General features: G+C 38.5%; 1 protein-coding gene across 2 annotated transcripts in view; it reads right to left on the reverse strand.

The window, feature by feature from the left end:
* Rsrc1 (arginine and serine rich coiled-coil 1) overlaps window positions 1-12,976 on the reverse strand; it is a 364,221-nt gene that overhangs the window by 1,292 nt on the left and 349,953 nt on the right. For both annotated transcript variants that reach the window (XM_052180392.1, XM_052180391.1), the window contains exons 8-9: window positions 6,242-6,348; window positions 16-168 (exon numbers count right to left, since the gene is read on the reverse strand). In XM_052180392.1, coding sequence (XP_052036352.1) covers window positions 16-168; window positions 6,242-6,348 — 260 coding nt within the window. The remainder of the gene's footprint in view (window positions 1-15; window positions 169-6,241; window positions 6,349-12,976) is intronic.

Consider the following 12,976-nt stretch of genomic DNA (forward strand, 5'->3'; position numbering starts at 1 on the left):
GTTTAAGGGTCTCACATTTGGGTGAGCTAGAGAATTGTCATCTTGGTACTTGATGGCCGTGGGGATGCTGTCGGGGTCTATCTCCTTCCCCGTGCTGGGTGGGTCAGCAGCTGTTGCTGCTGGTCCTGATGCTGGAGTCACATGCTTCCCTTCAGTTGGTTCTCCTGCCTGAAAATGCAGCACATAGTAATCTGAGCATGCATACATTGAGAACTCAGGAATCATAATATGTAATATTGAGCAATAATAGCTCTGCTCAGTCTCTTCTGATGTAACAGTCATCTCAGAAGTCCCACATTCCTGAATGGGAAAAATGCGACTCAAAAAAACAAATACAAGTGTGAAGGAAATTTTTAAAATTTCCTGTGATCATTATGCTTTTTAAATGAAATCAGTGTTTATTTTTTCTATTGAAATATACACACATATATATACATACATAAACATATATACATATTTGGTGTTTAAATTATATAATAAAAAAGTCACATTGTACTTCTAGGATTAAGTTGGCCTCAGGTATAAAGAAAAACCTAAGTTATCTTTAAAATACACATTTATTCTTGTTAGCTATAATTCACACACCATTCTACAGACTTCAGCACATCTACACAATTCTATAACTGCTATCATGATCTATATCAGAATATCTTTATTATTCCTTCCGACATTCCATATTCTATATATACTAGCAATCACTTCTTATTTCTTCTAACCTCTTGAAGGAAAGGCAGACAACTAACTGATGTGCTCTGTGGCTGTCCATTCTGGGTATCCTGTGTACAGGGACCCGTGCGGTAAGTGGTTTTCCTTTGGCTTAGCATTTCTGAGCCGCCAGTGTCCCGGCACAGCGGCACTTGGTGGTGCAGTTGCTAACGACCACTCCGCTGTAAGGCTCTGCATGCTCATCCCGTCATCCACTGGTAGACTCACAGGCTAGCTTTTAAGATTACTTTAAAGTACTTTGAAATAAAAGCTTTAAAAAAAAGTACATGATATTCTGTAAGAATAAAACTAAAGTTCTTACTGGCCACCCCCAACTGCATGCAGTGCTTGCCATGGCCCACACACTGCACTAAGTGCTGGATCACAAATCACTGCTCCTGCCTGGAGGGACCAGGCATGTGCTGACTCAGGCGTCAGTCTTCCCTGACAGAGGAGGTGGCCTGAGGAGTGACTGGTCAGCAGCAAGACCACAGGGAGCGTGTGCTATGAATTAGATCAGAATCTGAGGTTAAAATTAAAATATAATACAGAACAAATGAAGAGGAGATCAATTCTCCTCGGTAGTCTTTTTTCAACATCTATGGGCTCTATTTTATTTAATTTCTATTTTCTTTTGACTTATACTACTTTTGACTTATATCTACTACTTAACACCTACTTTGTGAATGAAGCTCAAAACAAATATTTCTATGGAGAATGCCTAGAGGATGAGTAAATTAATTAAGTTTTTCTTAGATTATTTTAATTTCAATTTGAAGACCTATCAATTTAACCGTCTCCCTAAACATTGCTTGGTAAGTCCTAGAGACAAAGGGAGAATAAACTAGGAAGGAGCACCGTGTTTGCTGGAGAGTTCTGTTGTTGACTGAATTCACAGATTGTAAAAAAACATATAACAATAAACACATAGTTATTAACCACAGTATATACTCACAAGAAATAAATAAGATACCGATATAAAATGATAGGGGTTGGAGAGGTGAGTTTGGTTTATCATAGACTGGGTGCCTAGGGACAGTATCTTTTATTTACAAGGTAAAATTTAAGACATAGGAAGAGGAAGGAAGAGAGTGCGTTAGCCAGAGGGACACTGAACAATTTGAAAGGAGAAAAGTCCGAAGGGAGGGAGGCCAGGGTAGACACTGTAGGCCAGGCCTGGACTGGTGCTTGCTAAGCTGGGCTGCACAACTCAGCAATCAGGAACCTGATTTCAGGCAGAGAGGCCAGGAACTGGGAGAACCATGCTCTGTTTCACTCATGGTAAGATATTCACTCTTGAGCTACTTAAAGTCAGGTACCTGAGAGCTGCTTAATAGATCTTGTCAGGTTCTATAGTTGTTTTGGTAGAAGGGAAAGTCCTTATGTGTTGGTTAGTAACAGAAGAGTAGCCCCCTAAGAGTCTGTGAGCATGCGTGCGTGTGTGTGTGTGTGTGTGTGTGTGTGCGCGCGCGCGCGCGCGCGCGTGCCCGCATGGTGCTGTTCCTCAGGTAGTCTTCATGTTGGCTCTTGATAAGGTGTCACTTTCTGTCCTGCAGGTCACCAAATAGGCTAGGCAGCTGGCCGGCGATCGCAGGGACCTCCTGTCCCTGCCCCTCCAGTGCTGAGATTCCAAGCACAGTACCACAGTCCACATGGGGCTCTGGGTGGGGATGGAATCCCAATCCTGCTTACACGAGAAATAGTTCATGGACTCAACCATCCCTTCATCCCAGGTGAACTAACGCTTAATGGTAAGAGTCATTCATCGTTTTAGGATTTTATTTGATTCAAATTGAATTCATTTCACACTAAAGGAAGCTGGTCTGCTTAAATAAGAGACTTCTATGACCCTGAAGGCTGTATTTCTGGGAAATCATTAAAGAAAAGTAGATGTTCTAACAAAGTGAGAAAAATCTGTGTCACAAACTGCTTCCGAATGAAGGTATGCTTATCAACACTAAACCTAATAACAAATTATATTCATGTGAATCACAATGTTAATTTTATACATATTAAAAGAAATAATTACATTTTATTTAGTGTTTTTCTCATATTTTGGAGGCAACATCTCCTCTCCCATGCCATGCAGGCTTCAAACATTTGTATATCTCTGATCTACTTAGCCTAGAAGGTACACACCCTAGTGATGAAGTTACAATACACATTTAAGAAACTGAGTTAAAGGCAAACCAATATTCTGGGTGAGGGAAAGTGGAACACACGTCAGTTCAACAAGACTCAAGAAGTCAATGTCTGGTTGTCCACGCTGCCTCATAAGGACAACTTGCTGCCGTAGAGCTCAGGTAGGGGATGCCGACCACAAGTTGAACTGCCTTGAAAAGATGTGGAGGAGCTGTGGACTCTCCCTTTTCAAGTACAATCCCATTATATAGGCCAGTTACTCCCATTCTGTGTTTCCTCTGTGCGTTTCCACATGTGTGTGCAGTGTACAGCATGAGGCCTGGGAGGGCGAATGCCCTGCTCTAGCACGCTTGCCTTATTCCCTTGACAGGGTCTCTCACCAAACCTTGAGCTAGTCCAGGAGGACCCAGTGACCTTCTTGGGCCCCACAGCACACATGTAACCACACCTGGCTTTTTTCTGTCATCCCCCCCCCCCCCCCCCCCCCCGCCTGCTGGTGTACAAATACATATCTTCACCCTGGCAAGAAAGAGCTCTTGCCCACTAAGCCATTTCTTCAGCTCAGCATTAAAAAAAAAAAAGTAAACAAATATGCAAATTAAAAATATCAAAAGTTAGGATTGGAGCATGGAAATTTAAATTTTCATGGCTGTAGAATCAATACATGCTTCTCAGTTAAGTGATGGAAAATGTAAGAGAAAATTTTGGCTCTAGAAACAGAAACAGATCTCAGCACAGGACCATAGAATTTCTGCCTTTGTGCAATACTGCCACCTGGTGGTACAATTGGAAAATGACTTTCCTAATCTTCCAATTAACAGAAATGCCCATGTTGCACAGGGTTGGTTTTTTGTTTTTCTGATTCATTCATTTGTTAATTTATTCACTTCACATCCTGATTGCAGCCCCACCTCTCCTCCAAGTCCCCCCTACAAGCTCATCCCATTATCCCCTCTTTCCCCTCTCTGGTACCAAGCCACGCTGGCACATCAAGTCACTGCGGGACTAGACACATCCTCTCCCACTGAGGCAGGACAAGTTAGGGGAACAGGATCCACAGGCAGGCACCGGTGTCAGGGACAGCCCTGGCTCCAGTTGTTGGGGGACCTGCATGAAGACCAAGCTGCAGCTGCTACGTATGTTGCCCAGGGTTATTTACTTTCCTTTTGAACACTGGGCGATTCTCTATCAGACACAACAGTCTTAGGGCTAAACAGTCGGTGCCAATTTCATGTGGGACAACATCTTAAGAAAAGCTGTATCTTGGATCTTATGGAACAACATCTTAAATAAGCTATATATGATCCTTGATATATCATTATCTTTAAAAGATAATGATATATCAAGGATCTATCACATTTTCTAACTCCTTGGGTAAGGTTTCAGAGTTAAACTAGTTAAATCAGCATGTATTGTAGGATACCCAGAGTGTCTAGCATGCTACTGCTATGAGGCATTTTCTTCCTGGTGACAGTTATCTAACTTAATCAGTTGAAAGCCACAATTGAAAAGGTGGCTAAGCATGGACAGCCCTTTTTAGAGAAGCAAACTTTATACTAAGTGCATACAACTATCCAGAGGACAAAGATCTGGAAAGTTGGGCTCTGGGTGATTTAGTCCTCGGGAGAGTTAATCTGTGCTATGCAGCAAGGATAGCCCATCATGTCTTCCCAGGACCTGGATGAAATAGTACTCAGGATAATTTACTTCTCTTTGCTAAGTAATCTCCTCATAAATAATTCATCTTCTTAGGCATCCCGAGCCCTTGCCTCACACTGCAGACGCAGACATTTCAGACCAGACAGCGATGCTACTTTCTAAGCTAATACATTGTCCCTCGTTTTATACGTCAGAAGGCTAAATTTATTCTTGTCAGTCCATCACTGCTCTTCTGATCACTCTGAAGCAGAGTTAGTAACTGCAGTTACGTGCTGGATGGCTAGGACTTTACTATGTATCCAGAGGTGTATGCCATCTCCTGAGGCTCTAGCAGATTCTCCTGCTCAGAACAACTAATCCTCACCAGGTACACTTTCACGAAGGAAAACGTGAGTTAAAAATAAATGTAAAGAGAAACAAGCCTAGAACCAGATAGGCAAGTATTGTAGAACAAAGCCCGTCTGCAGAGTAAGTAATATTTCCACAGAAAGAAATTGCTCATTGATATAAGAACATCTAAAAAGAGCAGAGAATTCAGAACGAAGTTCAGAAAATAATACTGTTGAGACCAAAGCCCTAACAAATACATTTTTAAGATAAATTGATTTATGCTATGCAAGAATAAGATATTAAGGAAAATGGATATGTCTCCATTTCATAGCTGTGGCTTCCAGGAGGTGTGATGACTCACTGACAACACAGGAGCTGTGGATCACCCCAGGCTAGCTATCTAGTCCATACCGGACAAACGTCACATGTTCAATTCATTCTTTGGAAGATTCTATCTTTAAATGTATTAGGTAATTTAAAATTCCAAATCTCTATTAACAACAGAAGTTCTATAGTTAGTACTTGATAGTTTTGACATATCAGCTTAGTAAACGTGAAAAAGCATTTGTTTAAAAGAAAGAAAGCGCCTTGTACTTTTAGTGAGAATTTAAATTGGTACAATATTTTTGGAGGCTAACTTTTGAAACATTAAATAATGCAAACTTGAACAAGTAGCTTCATCTTATTAAAAACATGTAATATCCAGAATATAACTACTTATAAATTTGATATCAGAAAAAATAAATGACTATCATTAGTATGCTATATAGCCTTACCACATTTGCACATGTATTAGACTTTAAAATAAATGTAAGCTACAGCTATTACTTCACTATATCAATGCTACTAAAGGGTACATGCATTTCCTAGAACATCTTTTCCTTCTAAGGAATGCAAATTTTTAAAAGCAGTCTTTTTGACGAGTGAAAGGATAAGCGAAAAATTCAACAGAAATGAAATGCCATCAAAGTTCGTCTTTCCCGAAGCAGAGTAAGTGACATGCATCTGGGCAGACCAGGGACCCATTCTTCTATTTGTGCAATGGGTTTATCACTTAAACTCCTTTAAAACAATCTATCCAGCAATAACAATGCAGAAAGTATATAAACACATGTGTAAAAAAAACCCTGCTTATATTAATGGAAGGGACATTACAGATACAGAATTATATGTGATGATATCTTAGTTGTTTTGATAAACTTTAAAATAAAAAATGGTATCAGAACCATGTTTACAGTTTACATGCTTACATTTCTGTTGACTCATTCCCTCACCAACATGACTGACATTCTTTTCCTCATTCATCTACACATGGGAGGAAGCAGCGAGCTCTAAGTACAATCTACTAACAACGCCCCTCCTTCAGTTGGAACAAAGTCCTATTCAACGCCCCGTGGGCACTTACCTTCTTGACGTCTTTACTTGATCTGAATGTCTGCTGAACAAAAGAATCACTTTCAATTGCTTCAATTTCTTTTACTCTTTTCACTTGTTCTACCAGGGTGGCTTGGTCTAAAAAGAGAAATGTTAGTGTACTTTAGTACAAGCTTGAAACCAACACTATACCCGTGCACATGGACATACTAAGTCAAGCTGTAATAAGTAGTCTCCTTTGAATTTCAAAAGTAAAATATGTCTAGAAACTAAAACTTTCACATACAAGCTAAAGTTTATTTACCAAGGAGGCAATAAAATGCTATTGTGATTTTGGCTAATGTGAGCTCCGTCCCCTCTGCTTTTAACATTGTATTATGAAAAGGCACAAATGGAATGAAAGGACAACAAATCCATTCATAACCATCACCCAGTTTTTATGTTCATCACTACTTTGTATTCTCATATATTTGGGGTGGAAACCTGGAGTATGTAAAAGCAAAGCCAAGGGGAGGAGCTACTACACACACAAACGCCAGACCGCATCCTGTTTGCTCAGCTCTAAAAGATGAGATGTAACACCAGTAATAACAATGCAGTCATAATTCTGTTGGTCAGGCCTCAGATTACAAGTAGATGCCTCAGATTACAAAGAGATGTCTTTCTACGAGCTTGTTTGAACAAGACACAAACCAGTACCACATGACACTGGCTTGACAGCAGGATTTCTCGGTCTCTCCATCATGCAGAGCCGTCCACCCTTCGTGATTCTTGTTTACTGAGCAAGTTGCATAGTTTCCCGCTTTCTGGATCCGGCTGGCCTTAACCTCATGATGCCATCCAACACGTTCCTCTATCATCCATTGTTTGTGCAGATCAGCATGGAGACCTGGCTCGGTGGTTAATAGGTCATAAGTTCAGTTGCCAGTGCCCACTGGGCGTCTCACAGCTACCTATACCATCAGCTCCAGGGAATCTGAGTACACTTCTGGCTTCTGCATGTACCAGGCGTGCATGTGGTGCACATACATACATGCAGGCACTCACACATGCACATAAAATAAAAATAAATAATTAATCTTCAAAACTTGTAATTGGTACTGTTGTGTGATTTTTCTTACATTAAATCAGGAAGCACGTTGACCACCTGTCCTGATGATCAGATTGGTCCAAAGTGATGATGTCACTCTGACCTTTTTCCATTATAAAGTTCTTCATGAATCTTTCAATTAGTGGTTTTAGTAACATTAATGTTTGCTTCTTAAGTCAATTATTTAATTAGAAGCTATAAAATAGAACTCCTCTTATATTTATTACTTCTGATTTTTTTGGGGGGGGGCATGGGGAGCATTCTTGCATTTAGCTGTCAGTGACTGAAATGCAGTCAGTATTATGGGGTTACAAAAACATTTCCTCTCCAAGATTCTGAGTGTGTGTGCAGGAAAACACACGTGTCTTATGGCATGTGTGTGGAGTTCAGAGGACACTCCTGGAAATCCCTTCTCTCTTTCTGCCTTGCGATCCGGAGACCGGACTCGCCCCCAGGCTTGTGTGGTAAGTACTTCTATCGTCTGAGCTGCCTGATCGCTTCTCTTTATTTAGTATTTTTGGTCTGCAGGTTATCAAAAATGTAATCATGAGCTTGCAATAATATGTAAATAGTTTTAATGATCCTCAAATTGTTCAGCTCTGGGTATCTGTGATTCCTAGTAGTGAAGCCATGGCTCGATATTCCAGGGTTATCTTACACAGTTCCTTTCCCTCAAGTGGTATCTACTTCTCCACTCCTTCCAGAAGGGGAAGACAGCAGATCAATAATCTGGGTATTTGGCATATTCACCATAGCTGAACTGTCACTGCTTTTCAGTCCTTTTAATGTATAGGGAAACAAGATATTCTAAAAGAGAAACCTTAATATAAATCTGTGCTGATTACTATCAATTAAATCAGCAATTATAATTTTAAGTAATTTTATAGTTATGCATCTTTTCATATGAAAAAGCATTAACAATATTGTTGAAAGGATTCATTTTCCATTTAGGTATGCATTAGATTAAAAAATAAAATGGTGGTGAAAATGATAAACCACAAAGGGTATTAGTGCATGTTGTTAACAGTGTTTCTGACCTTAATGTTTACTCTGCTGATGATCAGCCAAAACAGCATGCTTTAAGTCACTTGAAGTAACTCTATTTGATCATGCTACTAATTTTATAGTTATTCATTTATTCAGTTTATTTTTGAATTTTACATCTTGCTCTATGACTAACATGTTTTTGAGTTGTGATGTTGTTCTAGGTTAAACTGCAAACCATTACCATTCAGAAACATTGCTTTTCCTACCCCATTGTTTATAAAACTATAAGCACTCACATCTCTTCTTCCTGTAGGACACTAGTATAATACATTCCTGTATTTCGTATGTCTTTAAAACAACTTAATATCCCTTAGAGTGTTCTTCACTACTGTGCAGCTATACAGCTGTCTATAGTTTTATGATGATGCTTTTATAGATGCTCAAATGATGACTAAGTTACTGAAGTAAATAACATTTTAATAAGAATCAGGACTCAGGTGTCAATTCTTATTTTGGGGTTTTATTTTCCACACATTAGCTGAACAAAAAAAATTCCATGCTTGTTGGAACTCTCCCCCGCCACTGATACCAATCCACCCAATGCCAATCAGGAGCCGAGGCATGCTCAGCTGAGGCAGCTTGAGATTGTGGGATTTAGATTTTATGGATAATGGCTAGGGCTAGTTTTTGTAGCTGTGATAACTAGTTTGATGGCTGGCCTTAGGTAAAGGATCTGCGTGGAACACATCTTGCACTCCAGAAGCCCTGGCCTGAATGTGCAGGGGCTGCCACGGAGACAGACATAAAGGACACAAAAGGGAAAGGTTAATAACAATTGATATTGCCTTAAAAACCTTGCCTCAACTTTTGGCCAATCACAGCTGATACTGTCTAGCCCCACCAAGCATGTGTCTCCTCCAGGGGAGGATTAGCTCTCCTGGAGCTCAGTCCTGTGGCACCGAGAAGCTGATGGAACCTTGGAAGGGGAACAGCTGCAGCCTGTGCCCCCCTTGTCTTAAGAACACCTTTTCCTGTATAAATTCATGCACTGTCAAAGAGCTGCAGAGCAGCAAATAGCTCCCTTTGCTTTAGTATAAAAGGTTCTCTGGATTTTAATTATGTGATGTACTGAGAATATAAAATGAGAGATTCTTTGTCTGGCTAATGTATTAATATTAATGCATTCCTTACTAACATGTAATTTTTAAGGTTCTATGCATAGGAAGAATGTTATAGCAGAGAAAAATAACAACAAAAAAATAGGTACCAACTTTAATGCCTCCTTGAAAACATTATTTTAAAAAAAGAGCCCAGTTAGTTTTACCAGGATTATTTCCTATCACAGTTCTCACCCAGAATCCCTGGCTCCCGACTTCAGGGTGCTGCCTCCTGTGTGTCAACTACGACATCTCTTGGAGTTGTTTTTCTCTAACTGTCTAACATATTCTCTCATTTGGATTTGCAAAGCACATCATTAGTATTAAATGTCAGAGGTGAACTGAGAAACAGTACTGATCTCTAAAGCTTGTAGTGTTTGTATCTTTAAATTTGGAAATACAACCAGTGCCTAATATAAATAAACGTCATATCACAGACTCTGGCCAAAGGGCCAGTGTGCTTATTAAAATAGCATTGTAGAAATTATAAAGGAGAGAAGAAAGATTAGAGAAAACAGAACATTATCTTTGTCCTTTAAGAAAAAAATCCCCTTGGGACTAACAAGGTGACAGGGCACGGAGGAGAAGCCAGCTCGCCTGACTTACACTGCGGAAACAAGCCACATAGCTTTCATCTTGTAATGCTCAACCCAAACTCGGCAACAACGACACTTAAATTAAAAATAGGAAGATGCAGGGAGATGCAAAAATTTCTGCTTTATAATAATAGCTCAGCTCTACATTATCTGAAAACAATAACCATAAAATATTTTAAATTGCTCCATATTCAAAATTCTAGTATCAACATCCACAGATATAAGTCTTGAGCATAGCCTTGCAGTTTTATGAATGTAACATACCAATAACACAGATCATGCTATTTTGAGGTCAGGGTCTCTGTGCCATGCCACCTAAAGAAAGTCTGCATCCATTTAAGATTGACCAATTATGTTAAATCAGTTACTTTCTGGCATGCTTACAAGGAATACACAGAATCATCTTATTAGCCACAAAGAAAGAAAGGAAAAGAAAAATTATTAGAAGCCTGGCCTCATGGTACAGGCCTGTAATCCTAGCTACTTGGAGATATGAGGCAGAAAAATTGTGAGTTCAAGGCTTGACTGGGCTGTGGCATGAGTGCAAGGCCAGCTTGACTGATACAGTGAACCCTGACTCAGAGCCCAAGGAAGGCTGGGAGAGCGCATTCCATAGTGATGCTGAGGGGTAGAGAAGTATGCTTCTCCTGGATTTGATTGTCAGCATGAAAGAAAAAAGTTACTAGAAGAATAACATTAAAGAATGTTTAAAAACCTTAACATAGGGAACATGAAGGGAACACATTCATTAACACTTAGTGATTTGTACAAGTATATTATCAACACACACACATACACACACACACACACACACACACTCCTAAAGAAAACCAAAAACCCATTTTGGGATAAAAAAAAAATCAGTATTAATTAATTTTGTAGAAGGTAATTTTGATTTTCTTTTGTGAAAAAGAATTGTTATTACTTTTGTTTTTATATATATATATAAAAAGAGTTCTCCTATTTGAAGTTACTAACAATTTCAATTTATAATAGCATTTATAGTTTTCTTTTATATGATCACCAATTTGTGCATCAACAATGATACAGATTTACATTGTGAAATAGATAAAATGAAGTCCAATGCAATTTTTAAACTTCATTTGAAAATACAGAATTTTAGTTTTTTATTTTTAAAAATATTTATTTATTCATTCATTCATTCATTTCATTCATTTCCACTCCAGATTTTATACCCCTTCCGGTCCACTGTCTTACTGTTCCACATCCCATACCTCCTCCCCACCCTGTCTCCATGAGGATGTCCCCACCACCAGTTTTTGATTATAAATACTAACAAGTCTCCTGTAATAGCAGTAACAGGATGGCAACAGCAGATGGCACCATTGCCCAAGATGACATATTGGGATGAGGACAACTGGTGCTTCAAAGAGATCTTTAACACATGCAAAAAGCTCATTGTCAACTGGTTCTTTCCAGTTATTAATATTTTATGAACTTATCTAAAGTTAAAATGCGCTTTATGTTAACAAAAAATTTGGGTCAGTTGGTCTAGGTTACTGAGTTATTTATGATATTGTTCCAGGAAAATATATTTATACACTAACACTACTGCTACAAATCCATTAATAATACAAAGTATTACCCAATTTCCAGATTAAATTGACTCGGATATTAGCCAAGAATACAAAATAACCACGAGCATCCAGTTTTAAATAAAACAATCAAGGATGTTGTAAAACATCCTTGCTTTACAAGGATGAAGAACAAAACAGCATACTTGAATAGGAAAGTTGTTTTTCAACAGAACTTGTAGGTAAATAAAATTAGAATGTTTAAATTATGATAATTTCTTATAAAGATATAATTTATAAATAGTTATTGCTTTTTTTAAAAACAATTTATCTTTTTTCTTTATATAAACTTTATCATAAAAAGTTGCAAAAAATTCCCGAAGCAAAATTAAGCAGAGCCAGACTGTGAACCAGAATCAGAGGCTACATGATGCAATGAAATTCTATATAGTTACAGTGGCCATTTAGAATGGAAGATGGCCAGCGTCACACCAGATTTTATACTTGTACTACTGAGTACATTTTATCTACTTAAACGTTACATAAACCAATATATCTTCAATATTTCTTTTAAAAAGAATACATTAGAAATCTATCCAACCTTAACATTTATAAACTGTTCATAAAACATATTCTTGAAAACAAATCTCCACAAAATTATATCCACAAACAATTTGAAAAATCAGAAAACTCCTTCTGTAGAAAGGGCTGTGTCTAGAAGCTTCTGGAAGCTGACGCTGTGAACCCTGAGCCCTAAGGGAAGCAGAATCTTCAAGTGTTTTTCACAAGAAGTGATTAGTTGGGGTTCAGCACAAGCTCACGTCATATTAAAATACTTGCTCTGGCATGTTAAATAAAATAAATAATTTCAGTGTGATCATACTATCAGAGTTTCAGTTAAACATTGTATAAAGTACAAGCGAATTGGGCCACTGTGTTTCATAAAAACAAAATCTTCACTGAATACCTCCCTTAGAAAGTTTTCATGCCTCTGAATTTTCACTGTCATTTAAGGCTATACCTATACATATGTTTTAATGATGCTGTCACTTGCCACTGGTGTGAAAAGAGACCTCTTCCATAATTCACCTGGCTCTTAGCATATGCTGTCTCACACTGATCATGACCTCTGTGTGAGTGGCAGCTCTGTCTCCTGAGTTAAGGGATGGCATATCTGTGTTACCTTAAGAGCTTAGCAGAGGGCACTATATTGTTTAGTGAACAATTAATACATTTTTGTTGAATAGCTAAAAATCAAAGGGCATTAAAACATTAAAAATAAAATGTCCAAGTGACTTAAAAAAATTCAATGTTTTAGTGTTTGTTTTACTTTAGTGTTTGCCTGCATGTATGGCTTGTGCTCAGGAAAGCCAGAAGAGGGCATTGGATCTCTGGAAATGG

This window comes from Apodemus sylvaticus, chromosome 4, assembly GCF_947179515.1.
Source record: "Apodemus sylvaticus chromosome 4, mApoSyl1.1, whole genome shotgun sequence".
NCBI lineage: Eukaryota > Metazoa > Chordata > Mammalia > Rodentia > Muridae > Apodemus > Apodemus sylvaticus.